General features: G+C 39.7%; 1 protein-coding gene across 3 annotated transcripts; it reads right to left on the bottom strand.

Annotated features, from left to right (window-relative positions):
• Nucleotides 1-1788: 1788 nt before the first annotated feature.
• On the bottom strand, nucleotides 1789-13761 carry si:dkey-103i16.6 (SIRT1 domain-containing protein). Of its 3 annotated transcripts, none has more exons than XM_035942096.2 (8): nucleotides 13470-13761; nucleotides 7344-7569; nucleotides 6546-6755; nucleotides 6169-6401; nucleotides 4966-5066; nucleotides 4715-4876; nucleotides 4398-4622; nucleotides 1789-2304 (listed from the first exon to the last, which is right to left on the bottom strand). In XM_035942096.2, exons 2-8 carry the CDS (start codon nucleotides 7556-7558, stop codon nucleotides 2161-2163), a joined length of 1290 nt encoding a protein of 429 aa, XP_035797989.1. In that variant the 5' UTR covers nucleotides 7559-7569; nucleotides 13470-13761; the 3' UTR covers nucleotides 1789-2160. The 3 variants fall into 3 exon arrangements, with proteins under 3 accessions (XP_035797989.1, XP_035797990.1, XP_023152170.1); XM_035942097.2 differs by having other exon boundaries at nucleotides 7344-7566; XM_023296402.3 differs by having other exon boundaries at nucleotides 4410-4622; nucleotides 13470-13759.
• Between the last annotated feature and the right edge of the window lie 1541 nt (nucleotides 13762-15302).

Genomic DNA, 15302 nt, shown 5'->3' with positions numbered 1-15302 from the left:
TGTGCTTTTAGTTTGAAGGATACTGACTCAGGATCACTTAAATGCAAATACAAAGTCTGATAAATATAACATGATGAACTGATGCTTTACAATTTAATGAGCAGACAAAGACTTAAAAGTGCCATTGGACAGTTGATTAATGTGCAAGTGGTTCTGGTATAGAATGGGCTCCTAAAGAAACAGGTAAAGGAAGAAATCTTACTGAAATTAGACTCTTGGGATATATTTAGTCGAAGTGGAACCTCAGATGATCCAGTCCTGCAGTGGGACACAGCTGAGCATTTTACAGGAGACTGTGGACGGCATGTCATGGCCGTGAGACTTTCTCCACAGTGGAAGTGGAGTTAACGTGTGGCAGGAAGATGCCCCCGAGGCATCATAATGCATTGGAGGCCTTCATGGTTACATCATTTACTTTGCCGCTCCCTAACTTGTGAAAATAGAGGTAATAATATAATTTTTGCTGGATCATGTGTTTCTCACCGGAAACGCTGTTGTCATGGTTTGTTTCAGGTGTTATTGACTCTGAATGATCATTCCTTTGCTTGTGTTTTTTTTTCACAATTTTTTTGTTTCTCTTTGTATCGCTAGATGAAGTGCACATTATACACACAAATGTAAGCATCAAATCATAGTAAACACTGTCAACAGTCAAGCTTCTTCTTAAAGTCACGAGGCCTGTCCAGACTGGAGCACAAGATTGATTTGTAATTAGAAAAAGTCAGTGTGGATAGATTAAACCTGCAGCTCACAGTCTGTTTATATTTGGTTGTGTCATTTAAATGAATGTTGCACACCAGTTAGTCGCCAAGGAAACTTTCTGAATTCAGGGCTTGTTTGGCCCATTTTGGTGTTTTGAACAAAGAACAGAGTTTCTTTCTATGAAGACCTTAAATGCAACATGTTCCTGTGGTGGATGACAGTAAACAGATTGTTTCAGCCTCCTGACAATGAAATGTGTAAACTGCATCGATGGTTTTCTAATCCATATTAATTTTGCCTAATCTGCATGTTAAATCAAGAAATGTGATTTTGTTTTTTTCTAGATTGAAAATGTTGCTGATTTTATATGAGTCCACATGTTTAGTGTATGTATAAAGTAATATTTTTTCTTTGTGTTGGTACAGTTTAATTTAAGAGTTGTTTGGAAGTCAGCTGTATCGTCACACACGACTTCACAACTTGGCTCCCCACTGAAATCCTGCTTTGGGTTATTGATACATTTATTGTAAAGAGAAAAGTGTAATTTAATTGCTGATTACAATCAAAAAAAATGCTTTAACCAGAGAATGTGTCATTATTAATGGAATAATCTTAAGCAGACACTTAGTTCAGACAAGTGCAATACCTGGTTTTAGATGAGCACAAAAGACTTTGAGTCACTTTCTTAAATTTCCTTTGACCACTCAGTTTTTCTGTTTGTTTTTTTGGTAGAGACCCTTGAAAAGTCAGATTATAAATATTCAGGTAGTTTGATAAGGTGCTGGGCCACGTAAGCTGCCAAAACGGCTTCAGTTCTGATCAGAGCAACAAGTTTTGTGCAAATACCACAGCATGATTCACAAAATGTTCATAAACATTCATTCAGTAGCCATTTGTTGTGTTTCTCTACTTATTTTATAATAAATTTCTTTGACTTTTCATGCTCCTTCAGTCACCATCGAATGCATTCAGACTGCATACGGTTCACTTATCTTGAAAGAATATACTCTCTCTTAGATACTTTAAATAGCATCACACTTATTTTATGCCCTGAGACGTCTGTTGAAAAGTGATTAAACCAGAGAATAAGAATAATTGTTTTATTTGACATATGAACCTTAGAAAGTAAAGAAAAGCTGGAAATTACATGATACCTTTATTAAATATTGTTTAAAATACAGTGTTGTGCTGATAGAAAACATTAACAAGATTCTGAAACTCCAACATTAAAAAAAACACCTGAAGAAACATTTACATTTTGTTACAGGGCTCCAACATTTACTAGCGTTCATAACGGATGTTTTGTTGAACTTGATAAACTTTTTGATTTGTACATATAAACATAACATAAACATCACGTGCTCCGACTCTTACAGTAACCTGATAGGAGATCCAAAGTGTGCATCGTTTACAGAACAGTCTTAGTGTGAACTAGAGAGGAAACATCCTGAACCAGCATCAGTTGGAGGAAGCAGAGCTTTTGCTGTCTGTTTCTGAGTCCGTCTCCTCGCTGCCGCTGCCAGCTGCTCCTGGTCTGGACCTGGATGTCTCCGTCCTGCCTTGAGGCTCCGATGCTGCTCTGCTCTGTGACGCTGGGATGCTCTGCAGACAGCAAAGGTGTTTTAAAATACATTCCAGATGTAGCTACTTTGGTCTGAATATCACCAGAGCTTTTATTTCTGCTTCTATGTTCCCTTTTGATTCAACAAAAGTACCAGTTGTTTAATAAATAACCCGACTACAAATGGAAATAATGTGCGGCAGCTTTTTAAAGGCGTAGTGCAGGGGTAGCCAACACGGTGCCCGCGGGCGCCTGGTTGCCTGCAGAGACCATGTGAGTTGCCCGCAACACATTCTGAAAAAACCACTAGTCACCATGAAATTCCTTATAAAAAAATTATAGTTGCTGTCCTTTTAAAATCAAAACTACTTACATTAATGCAGATTTTAAATTACAACATTTATTATAATTTTTTTTAAAAACAAAAATATCTTCGGTGTAAATGAACTTTGACCTTGTCCGAGTCAAAGTTCACTGCGCATGTCAAACCACCACGTCACTCTGCTGAAGCGTCCGGGCGCAGACACTTTGGGAAGCTAGATGTGGTCTTTAGCCCCAAAACATGACAGAGAAGTGAAAGAGAAAACACTATTTTCACGATGACTGGGAGGAAGAGTTCTTTTTCACGACAGTGAAAGATAAATGTGTCCTATTTGCGGGGCGAATATTGCGTCGGCAAAGCGGCACAATGTGGAGAGACGCTACTTTAGCCACCACAAAGCTTCTATGCTAACTAGCCACCTGCTAGCACATAGACTGTATGCGCACTACGGACAGGAAAAGCCGGGACTTAAAGGCAGCTTTGGCATCTGCTACGCGGCGAAAAGTTTCTTCGTGGAGTAAAATGTACCATTAGAAAAGCTTGTTTCAGTGACGACAGATGGGGCTCCTCCATGACGGGTCAGCATGCAGGCTTCATTGTACGATGCAGAGGTGATCCAGACTTCCCAACATTCCTACATTACCACTGCATCATTCACCAGCAGGACATATGTATGTACAAAAGTGGCAGGATTTGATCATGTGATGACTCGTGTCGTGAAGATCATAAATGGCTCCAAAGCCAAACAACCAGGACATTGAAGGTGCTGCTGGAGGAGCTGTCAGCTGAACATGGTGACCTGTTACTGCACACAGAAACCCCATGGATCAGCAGGGACCAGTTTTGCAGCGTTTTTTGTCACTGTTGGCCGAAATCAAAGAGTTCATGCAATCCAAACAGGAAGACACCTTGCTGCTTGAGGACACTGAGTGGATTCTTGCCCTTGCATTTTTAACAGACATCACTGGGAAACTGAACCATCTGAACTGTGAGCTACAAGGTAAAGGTAAGACATGATAAGCTCTGCAATGCCAGGCTTCCCACTAACACACATTTACAGACAAAGAAAGAGGTAATATATGTTGTCGTTCAAAACAATGTGCCATTACACAAAAATGTGAAAAATAATTAGTTGAAAACATGTAATGATTTGTTGTTATGATCTGTTAAAAATGTTGCAATGCTGGTGAAAAATGCTGGTGATTAGTACTAATGTGATAGGATTCATTTCAAAATGTGAAAGAGTTGATTTTTTTTTCTTACATAACTGATAATTTTTACAAACATGGGACAGAGTTCACAAATTGTTCAAAAATGTTACAAGGGTGGTAGTTTGTACAAATGAAGCATGATTTGATGACAGTTAATGATTTCCTAAAAATGTTAGAAGTGACAATTTGCACAGAAATGTAACTGGTGTGATTTTGAACAAAATGCTGCAAATATGCTGATTCATACAAAACTGCCAAGAAAGATATTTACCAAAGTTTCAGAGATGGGATACCTCTGACTTTTAAATATTGGAACAGATTTCCATATATACGTGTGTGTGTGTGTGTGTGTGTGTGTGTGTGTGTGTGTGTTTCCTACCATCATTGTTGTGGAAATCGTTGTTAATAATTATTGTAAGGAATAATTAACATAAATGTGATCATACAGTCTTTTTACATATTATTTTCATTATTATTATTGTTTAAAGATGATGGCGCAAGTTTGCTATTGAGGAAGTTTGTATCAAACAAGGTGCCCTTTGTACCCTTGAAGTAGCTCTCGGGTTCAAAAAGGTTGGTGACCCCTGGCGTAGTGTCTTACATTAGAACCCACCAGTGTTTCCTGACTCCTCATCAGCTCTTCGATCTCGCCGTTCCAGCCGAGCATTTCGGCGAACCTCCGGACCGTGTCCTCCAGGTCGCCCAGCTCCATGTGGTCTCCTCTCCGTAGTGGGACCTTCTCAAAGGGACCCACAGCGTGTCGGTTCAGGAGGAGACGAGGAACAGTGGAGCGGACTGTGTTCACCAGGCTGGCAAAAGGCTCGATCTGAAACCACAAACTTCTGTTTAGATTCCACTGAGCTCCAGATTACATCCAGTTCATTTACATTGTGGCGTATTAAAAATGCCTTCGCTTACCTGTAAAGACGTGCCCATAATGATCAGCAGGTCTGCTTTTGGGAAGTCTTCAGTGTGGAGGAAGTACTTCTGAGGGAGGTCCTCTCCAAAAAACACCACATCAGGTTTGACTGTTGCAGCACAGAATGTGCAGATGGGGACGTTGTCGTTCATTATGGCGTACTGTGAAACAAACAGAATATTACTGTGGCATTAAATGCAGGGAATCACTGGGTTATGACTGACTGCTTTCAGACGACAGCTGGACATACCTTAGCCTCCTCAGCCGGGTACGAAGTGTAGCAAAGGTGACAGGAAGCTGTGGCAAAACTTCCATGAGCTTCCACAAGTTTGTCATCTGGGATGCCACACACTGCAGAGGAGGTTTTTAAATGTTATCATGGACATTAAGAGCAAACATGGCAATCCATTCTAGGAAATAAACTCACATGGTTAGAGCTGAGAGTCAGACAACAGTGAAATAACTGTGATAAGTCGTGTCAATTTTACGTAAAACTTTGCATTAGAGCTGCAAAAAACATCATTATGGAGTGACGGATTATCGATAAAACTGTGAAAAATGTCAACTACAGTTTCTCACAACTCAACATGATGTCTTCACTTGTTTTGTTTTTTTCCATCCTAACAGTCCAAATCCCAAAGCTGATCAGTTTCTCGTCACATTAGCCTCACATTCTAACATTTTACAGACTCAAACGTTCGTCATTTTCTTCCAAAACAACTTAATTGATTATTCAATTATCAAAATAGTCACAAAATCATTTACTGTCCATTGATTAATCCATTGATGGACTAATTGCAGCAGCTCTACTTTGCAAACATCCAGTATAATAATAATAATAATAATAATAATAATAATAATAATAATAATAATAATAATAATAATAATAATAATAATAAATTTTATTTGAAGGTGCCTTTCTTGACACTCAAGGACACTGTACAAACAAACATTTCCATATATACCCATATTTTCTAGGTTGTGGACATCCTATCCATATTCTGTAATTCATTAGGCAGCTAACGATAAAAACAGCAGCTGACTTAAAGCGAACTCTGAGAGCCCTGATGTTCTTCCATCCTTCAACAACAGGTTTTAGCACCTGACTCTACTGCTGCAGTGTTTGATAACTGACATAAAATGAAGACAGCTCAGTCTTTCAAGTCTTTGTAGGTTGGTTTTCAGAAAGCATTAGCATTAATGGAAATAAAAGTTGCATAAAAAGTTGTTTTTTTAAAAGTCTGCCCAGATTTGGTTTGCTTTGAAACAATATTTATGCCGTATCCTCCTGAATGAGCATGTAGGATGTGTTTCTTTTAATGTAAAACATTGACAATTCCATATTTCTGTCATATTGATGGTTATTAATGTATGCTATTATGTTTAAATAAACTTTAAAAAGAGGTGAGGGGTATCTATTCCATACCAGCTCAGGATTGTTTGTGGCTCTTACCTTTCTCCAGTCCGTCGATGTTCTGGGTGTACATTCGCAGCAGCAGGCTTTTGTGGTGAAGCATGCGGATGAAGTAGTGGATGTAGTTTGGACGGTGGCTGCCGGGATACAGAGCTTTGGCCAAGGAGAAGAACGGCTGTGGGTCGTTGGAGAAGTAGTCGATGTTGAAAATGGCCTCTGGATACGGGATGTTGTACTTCTCCAGGTTAGCATAAAGACCAGTTCCTGGAGTCCTGAAAGTGTGAAAGTGCAGATATTTATTTTGGACATTAATATGAGTCTCAGTCAAACAGAAGTGAGCAGGTTTCAGTTTCTAGAAGCACTTTACAGCTCTGTGGTTCTAAAAAAGCTAAGAGAAATGAGGCCAAACCACCAACCTGAAGTCTGGGATGCCGCTGGCGGTGCTGATTCCTGCTCCGGCCACCACCACCACGTTCTTACAGCGGCCCAGCTTCACCAGCCGAGCCACAGAGGCCAGACCGCCGCGGGACAAAGGCTTGACAGGAACTGAAGATGGATCAGATGTGGAGCCGGAGGACCGACCCGCCTGCACAGAATCCCTGCTGCCTTTGGACATCTTTCCTTTACTGGAGAAAAACACACAAACACTTTATTGTATTGCTTCTTTTCTCCACTATGAGCAACCTGAAGCCATATCCAAGATAAAATAACTGAATATTAAACAGTTTAGGTGCTTTAGATGATTCCTATCCATCATGCAGTACAATCAGGGAGGTGTGGGACTGGTTGGAAACTCATTTTGCGGCATGACAATGAGCCTAAACAGAGTCAAAAAGAACCATCTTCAGTGACAAGAAGAAAACAGATGGTTAATCTCATCATCAAGGAGTCACTCTGGGGTTCTAAGACAGGAGACAAAAAAGAAAAGGCGGCTTAACTGTACAAGAACAGTGGAAAGCTCACAAGGATATAACTTGCCAAGAATAACCGCCAAAAAATAAATAAAAAGTCACACCAAATAATACTGATTTACAGTTTTCTGTTTACTGCATTTCATATCAAGTTAATTGAAAAATCTAAACTAACAGGTTTTGGTGTCTAAAGCTTTCAAATGCATGTCTACAAATGTGCATTTATATGAGCATTTATGGTGAGATGTACGTTTTATTTGCAGTTTTTTTTTTCTAATCATCATCTAGTATAAGTCTCTTCACCTGGTAGGTAGAATCTCCTGTCTGCTCACACTCATCTGGCTGAGGTTCTGAGCCAGAGCGGAGTCCGTTTGCTTCCTCCGTTGTTTCCCATACGGTCCCAGTCCAGAGTCGTGAGGCTCTGCAGGGCTGCTGTGTCTGACCTGGGAGCTGCGAGTTAACCTGGTGACTGGAGGCTGGGCGGCTTTTTTATCAAAGCTGGACCTGGACCTGTTCATTCCAACGCCTGCTGGCAGCAGGACGAGAAAATAAAATCACTCAATCAAGATAAAACACTGATGATGGTTCTCAAGCTATATATTAGCTTTATTATGAGATATTTATCTCTGCTGTTGTCATGCTTGTTCTTCTCACTGTCTTATCGGCTCCTTTTGTATATATATTTATACTTTTATCTATTTATCTTATTTGTACTTTGCACCACAAGAGTTGTCTTTTAATTTTGTTGTACATTTTTCTCTGTGCTATAAGCTTAAAGGGAAATTTGTCAAATTAATGCTGGAATGCAAGACAAGAAGACACTTTTTATTTCCTTAACAGTGCAGAATGCAAACCAATCATTTGTTTATTTTACTAGACATTTCTTTTTATCCCCACTTTTTTCTAGATTAGACATGGACATGCTTTCAGTGATTTGCTTTTCATTTGCTCTCCTCTCCATCTTCTGTGTCCCATATTTAAAAAGCTGTTACATTGAAATCATGGTGGAATCCTTTTCTCTTCGGTCACTTTGCACAGAGAGAAGCCAAAATGTTTTAAAACTGTCAACTGTTGAACAAAAGGTAATGGCTGCAATATATTTAGCGCACCCCCCCCGCTTCTCAGCAGCTATGCTAATACAGTCCACAGCTGTGGCAGCTTTACTGTTCAGGCGAAGCGGAGGGTAGAGCCAAGAGGTGGGGGATGAGAGTTTAAAGTGGGGGTGGCAGAGGTGAAAGAGAACCGTAGATTGACTGTGTGTCAACAAACCCAGCTGGGAGAGAAAAGAGGATGCCCCCTAACGGCCCCCACAAACCGAGAGAGACGGGGAGGCGGGGGTGAGGAGATAAATGATACGGAGGCGGGATTCAATAAAGAGGGAGCAAGCAGAGGAGTGGAAGAAGAAGGAGAGGAGAGAGAGAGGAGGAGGAGGAGGGCTTCTCTTCTAAAGCTATTCTAGGTCTTCAAACAACTTCCATGAGGAATGAGTGCGAGTGATCAGGGAGAGGCGGCGAACAAGGAAACAAAAGAGCTACAACCCATAAAACACGACTGTTTGAGGGGGCAGAGGGGAGATAAGACGAGCTTTTCTCCAGAAGCACCTTATCGCCCTCCGGAGGGGACAGGAGAGGACAGGCGGCGTCTCTGCAGGCTGACAAAGCAACAACATGGCAAAATATATCAACATTTAACACAGAGAGTGATGGATCAACACAGATCATGCTTCAAAAGATTCATTTTTCTCCATATTAACATTTAAATAGAAAATTCATCACTGCTGAGCTTAAAACTGGTATCAATTTGGGCTTTTAAAAACTGAATTTGTAGACAACTACGTCAAATCTCACATTCTGTCAAGCTGCTTTCATTCTAAATCTTCTTTCACTTTGCCTCCTTAAAGCCTGAAGCCCCCACATTACTACAGTTTTTTTTCCTCCTGCACATCCTAAAGAACTATTAAAAGCAGCAGGAAGCCGAGGGTCTCAGCTTTTGTCTGGACTCCTCTCAAAAAGACACTGCTGAGTACAGGCAATAAATCAGCAGCCCGGTTATTAAGGTTTCACACAGATGGTGCTGTGTAGCGGCACACAACTGATCAGCGGGATCGCAACCCTCTAAAGTTGCACTTGCAGAGGAAAAGTAATGGACATAAACAGCTACAGTAAACCTGAACCTCAACAAATTAACATAGTGGTGTTTAAAAAAAAGAAATGTTACAAATTAGAAAAAAAATGCACAGGTGATAAAGCTGAACAATTTGGGGAAAGCAACTAATTGTGATTTGATTTGCAATACAGCTTTAAAAGTCCTGCTTTAGTCATGACTTCACTGTGGAAGAGATTTAAAACATGACGGAGCATCTGAGATGTGATTTTGGCATGAATTTGTAAAACCACAGACATTTTAAATCAGAAACACCGCAAAATATACATAATGCGGCTATTAAATGAGACTTTTCTCGTGTCAGTCAAACCACAGAGTGCATTTCTGAACCATGTAGCACAGACTGATCAATGGAGTACACAATCTGCATAAATATACTGTCATTTCTTAGCCACATCTTATCCTGTATCCTGAACTGCAGCTTTTGTATTTTGCTAAATCCATTGTTTCAGATTGCTATTTTAATTTAAGATCCATCACTAGTTTGGCTCTAACAGGTGCACAAAGTCATTTTTTATGGCAACAAACTCCCCTAAGTGTTTTAAACATTAGCTTTTTCTGTCTCATAAAGGCCTAAATGTGCCACAGATGCTGTTATTATTCTTTAATGTCAATTAAATCCCTGTATAAATGACAAAAGGCTTAAAAAGGATTTGAGAGCTCCCCCTCCTTCCCTCGGCCTTTTCACACCACTTGTTCTCGCAGCTCTCCCCGGTCCAAAACTCTGAGCCCAGCATGTCCGAGTGGCGGACCACCAGGAGTGAAGCTGCTCCTATGAGGGTTACAGTTATCTAATTAGGGACAATACCGGCAGCACCTCGGTGATCGCCATTAACACACCCACAAAAAAAAACATCAGGCTGATTGATAATCCTTTTAATACGATGGAGGCCGAGACCAAAAGGCCAAACACCAACCAAAAAGAGTGCAAAAAACTTGAAAAAGCAACAAAGACGTGGCTGATGAGGCAAAAGGAGCATCCCTTCGACATTTACTGCTTGGTGGGAAAACAGAAAAGCAAAATGAAAAGCTCTAGTGCAACCATTTCTACTTCCATGTGAGACTTCATTCAGTCTCCTCAGGTTTGGTTTCAGCCAGATGTTTAAAGTGAAGCTGAGGTATGTTTAATTTCTTTGGCTCCGCCTCAGCCCAACCAGCACCTTCCTTCAGTTTAACGTCTATCTGCGGAGCTGAGTGGTTGAAACGTGGACGCGGTGCCTCAGAGCGACGCCTCGGCTGCGTCTTAAAGGAGATTTGGTTAAGTTTAATGAGGCTTTTCCCCTGCAGCCCCGCCATTTAACCCTCCACTTACAGCAGAGTCAAGGATGGCCGGCTTTGATCTCTGCTGCCCCCTGATGCAGGGACGGCGACCGGCAGCCACGATCGCCATGGTAACCTCTTCATTACTTAGCTGGAGAGGCAACAGCTCCGTGTTCTCCCTCCCCACCTGCTCACTAATGGCATATCACTCTGTGTAGCATCTTTGTTGGACCCTCAATTGACACAAAGCAGCGAGTCCTAATTTGTGTTCGTATATTGTTTGCTCACACGGGGAGGAAGGTGGGTGGTGGAGAAGCTACAATTGCCCAGTGGATCAATGGCAAAGTAATGACTCTTATCCTCTGAAGACGCTCTGGGCCTAAATTAAGACCCAATCAACTGTCAGCATAAACTCTGTAAGACAAGGGGATAAGATCATCTAAAGTGTAAAATTTTCAATTAGTCAAATAATTGTTCAGTCTACAAACTGCCAGAAAACAATGGAAAAGTCAATCAAGAACAAATATTTACTATTTTTTCTAATCATTCTCCCAAAATGCACAGACATTTCCTTTAAAAAGATAAAATATCACAGTAAATACATTTTAATAGAAATACAGATCTGTTTTGTTGCTAAATCACGAAAATTAACAATTATTTAAATAGTTGCTGGTTAGTTATTTGTTTTGCAGCTCAACAGTTCATTAACTCGTCATCTAGAGTGTTTCAGCCTTTAAGTTATCAAAAGGATCAGTCTTGCTTTCATAATAAGCCTTTAAAAATGTATATATCTGTAACGTTAATGTTGTTTTAAGATTTTTAAAAAAGGCAATAATGAGCCTGTTGTTGAGGACATATTGTACTTTAATTCTGTGTGTATGCACAAAAAAACAAGATGCACTTTTGGATGTGCATAACTTTCCCACTGCTACACAAGTGCCAAATGAATTCAGACACTCAGAAAAACAAGTGGACGCATTCCTTGCACCAGTGCCAGGTTTAGGAGTTTCTCACAGTGAGGCGACACTGCCACCTGCTGGACCTCTAGACTCATTACACATGAAAGCTGACAATGAAAACAATCCATGTCACAACGTGGCAACTGTGACCGACTATGCAGGAGTCAAATAAGTTTGATTTTCCCCAAACTCCATTTAATCACTGAGAGGATGTTCCAGTTATACAATGGCAAATTCATTCTTCCTCGTGTCCATTGTCCAAAAATGATGTATAGCACAGCAACCTCAACAACAGCGAGTTGTTTTGGATCGTACTGTAACACAGTTTTAGGGTTTTTAAAAAGAGATTAATTCAAAAAGACAACACATTGGCTATATGTGCCGACAGCCACCTGTATCTGGGACATGAGTACAAATATTACTGGTTTTGATTTTACTTCATATTGTGTCTTGACACATTTACAGACAAGAACAACGCTTTCCTTAGAACAAGTGTTTTTATCAGTAACACACTTTGACTGAGAGCTGCAACAACTAATTGATTAGCTGTCAACTATTAAATCAATCACCGGCTATTTGGATAAGCCATTAATCCCTCTTTTTAATGAATAAACATCTCAATATTCAGATTTCAGCTTTTGAAAGTCTAATATGGTGTGGTTTCTTTCCACTACGACTGTAAACTGAATATCTTTGGGTTGTGGACAAAGCAAGACATTAAAGGACGTCATCAATATTAAGTTACTGAAAAACCCAACAAATCCAATGTGTTCATATCTACTAAAATGCAGAATCTATGGATATAAATTATTTACGCCTCATGAACTGCAAATCTACCCTCAAAATGGGTTTCAACGTTATGTTAATATGCCACAGTGCTTGAACTAATCGTGTGTGACGTGCAGTTTGGCCAGGAAAACTGAATCAAAGCTTAAAATTGTGACAAAATGACTGAGTCATGTCTCATTCAAAAATTTGCCAAAAAATGAACAGTTTACACGAAAGAATTCTGTGAAGTCCAAAAAACCCTGTTGTCCTTGGTGCACCGATGAAGTCATTCATGACCGAGTTGTGACCAACAGGTATGTGAGAAAAATTCATGGACTTTTTGGTTGAACTGTGTTAACACAGAGCAGACAAGAGGTATGGAAACAAACTACAAAATATAAATCATTAAAAATCAAATAGTATGTAGAGGCACCATTTTTTTCCCAGTATTGGTAACACCTGTGAACAACTGGAGGACAAAGTTGTAAATGTTGATTGCAGGATGTTCAAAATTTTGAACAATAAATAATTTTCTGTGATTTATGGCATTTTAAGTGTGTCACGCTGCACATAAGACATTTCTGAGTCCTCTCTACTTCTAGTCATGGCTGCTCTGATTTTATAGAGATACAGGATTTTATATTTCAGTGAAAAATAAGCCAACAGTGAAGACAAACGAAAGCGAAAAATACTCAAAAGCTACTTTAAGTTCAGAGAGTTTCAAAAATGTTGGTGCAGTAGAGGTTTCACTTTCCACTTTATTAATATAAGCTAGACATTGGTTGATGAGTGTCTTCCATACTGGATGTGCTGTCTGATATAATACTAGAATAAACAGGTTCCAAGCTGCGATTTCAGGCCTTCTGGTGTCAAACTGTGCACACTGAAGCATGCAGATGAACACAATTGGAGATGAAGTTCAGAAACAAAACAGCCTCATTCTGAGACTGAACTATGAAGTCCACAGGCCCTGAAGCACCCACAACAGATGGCTAACTGCCTTGGAACTGATTAGACTTCACCAGAAAGACACGGGGACTCGTTTTTATCTCCAGTTGCTGCTAATCACACTAGTAGTAGTTCCGAATACTGGTTGGATTAAAATAAAAAAAATCTGCATCTTGGCTGCTTATTCTGACACGCATTCAGGCTCAGTTAGCAGCTCTCTGCAGGAAATCACTCCCATTGCCACGAAAAGATGGAAATCCACTGGTTACAGCAACAATAGTAGCAGAGGGGTTACATCAGGGCTGGTATTTGCAGCAGTGTCAGTATCTACCTGTCTCTTCCAGACGGCACAGCTTCTGAATGATGAGCAGACGACCGCGGCAGACTGCTCACTTTTTTTGGGCCACTCGGGATCCGAGCAGGAAACTGGCTGGAGCTCCTTCAAGGCTGAAAATCTGCCTCCGGAATCCACCGCAGGCTGCAGTCAGGCCAGCAGCATCAGATTTAACTGGAATAAAGGTGTCTGCTTCTTCGGAAACACAGACAGTGGATGTTCACGCAGCCTGGAGTGGAAGTTTCCCCAGACAGAGCTGTCACTCCGCCGCTGTTTCCGGGGACTAAATAAGTCATTATGAATACAGGCGGGAAACACAGGCGGAGTCACGTGATCCTGTGTTTTCGTTTTCTAACTGTCCTTATAAAAATCCTCTCCTGATTAGCAGTTTTCTGGACAGTTGTCTTCATTCTGGAGGCTGCAGATTCCCCTGGTGTTGAACCGTATTGCAGCCCTTCCTCATATAAACAGGACAAAATGATAGAAAGTGACATACTGCATTCACTCATTTAGAACTTCACTGTAACCGTAATAAAAGTATATTGCAAGTTGTAGCCACACGATGGTTAAATATGCCCCAAATACAGCAATCTTTTCCTCTAAAGTGGAATATGTGTCAACTGTCTTTGTTCAGATTATGAAAAATCAGAAAGATAGACCCAAAATAACATGCATCCACATACATACACAACATTTGAATTACTGCAAACACTGTGATTGGAAATATGTTGCAAACTGGTGCAGATGTTACCTAAAGTGTCAGATTTATGTGTTTAATTACCACCAGATTGCACAAATGCACACAATGGCCTGGGTCGATATATAATTGAGGGAGTTTTGAATTCCATGGGATATATCTTGCGTACATTTTTATTAGAAGTTAAAAAAAAGAGTTTTTTATGTTCATTATGATCATGTCTTTACAAATTCCATAATTATTTATTATGGAAACAATCACTTATTAATGAAAAATGACTGGATATCACTAAAATGTCAACTAAATAGCCATCCCAATTTAATAACAACCACCTTCTAATTAGCTAAACAATAATAAAATGAGCTGATTCAAAATAGTTTTGATTGTGTTCTTTTTATTAAGTTGAGATAATCATGACAAATATTTCTTTTTTGGCTATATATCAAATTTTATATGGAAAATAACAAATTGTATGACTTTCAAATAAGTTCCCCATTACAAAAACACCTCTGGAGGAAGTGTGTTAATTCCAGATCACATGACCTGCTCCATATGATGTCATTTCCTCCTGAAGAAAAGACTGGCCAGACTCCAAGACTTTCTGAGTTATTTAATATAAAGTAGTGTGTGAGTCAAGTGCGGATTTATGGCATGTCAACAGGTTTACTACAATATCTTTATAAATAACTTTCAATTTCAATTTTACTCAGTTATATATATAATATTTAGAAGAATAATTCTGTAAAAATGTCATGTGGTGTTTGGTTATAGGTGGCCATGTTGATTTTAGGCCTGAAAACAGCAAAAATGTCAACTATGTTACAAAAAGTCCCGCAATTATATATTGATCCAGATATTATTTTGCTCCCTTATACTAACACCTGAAAGTAGGTTGCCTCAGTCATGTTTGCTTTAGTAAGTTTTTATCTTTCAGATTTAAATCAATATTAAAGACTGGTGAACTGTGTAGACGCAGTGTTTCCTCTGCACCATTAGCTGTCATACACTCCAGTCACTCAGGTGTACATAACAAATGTGTGGCTGGATCGACAAACACAACAGCTTTAAGATGATTTAATATTTTAAACATTTCAGGTACAGGTATTAATCAGGTACAGGTATTAACAACCAAA

This window comes from Amphiprion ocellaris, chromosome 3 (genome assembly GCF_022539595.1).
Source record: "Amphiprion ocellaris isolate individual 3 ecotype Okinawa chromosome 3, ASM2253959v1, whole genome shotgun sequence".
Classification (NCBI taxonomy): Eukaryota; Metazoa; Chordata; class Actinopteri; family Pomacentridae; genus Amphiprion; species Amphiprion ocellaris.
Note: the sequence above shows the minus strand (reverse complement) of the source record. Positions and strands in the feature narration are given on the sequence as shown.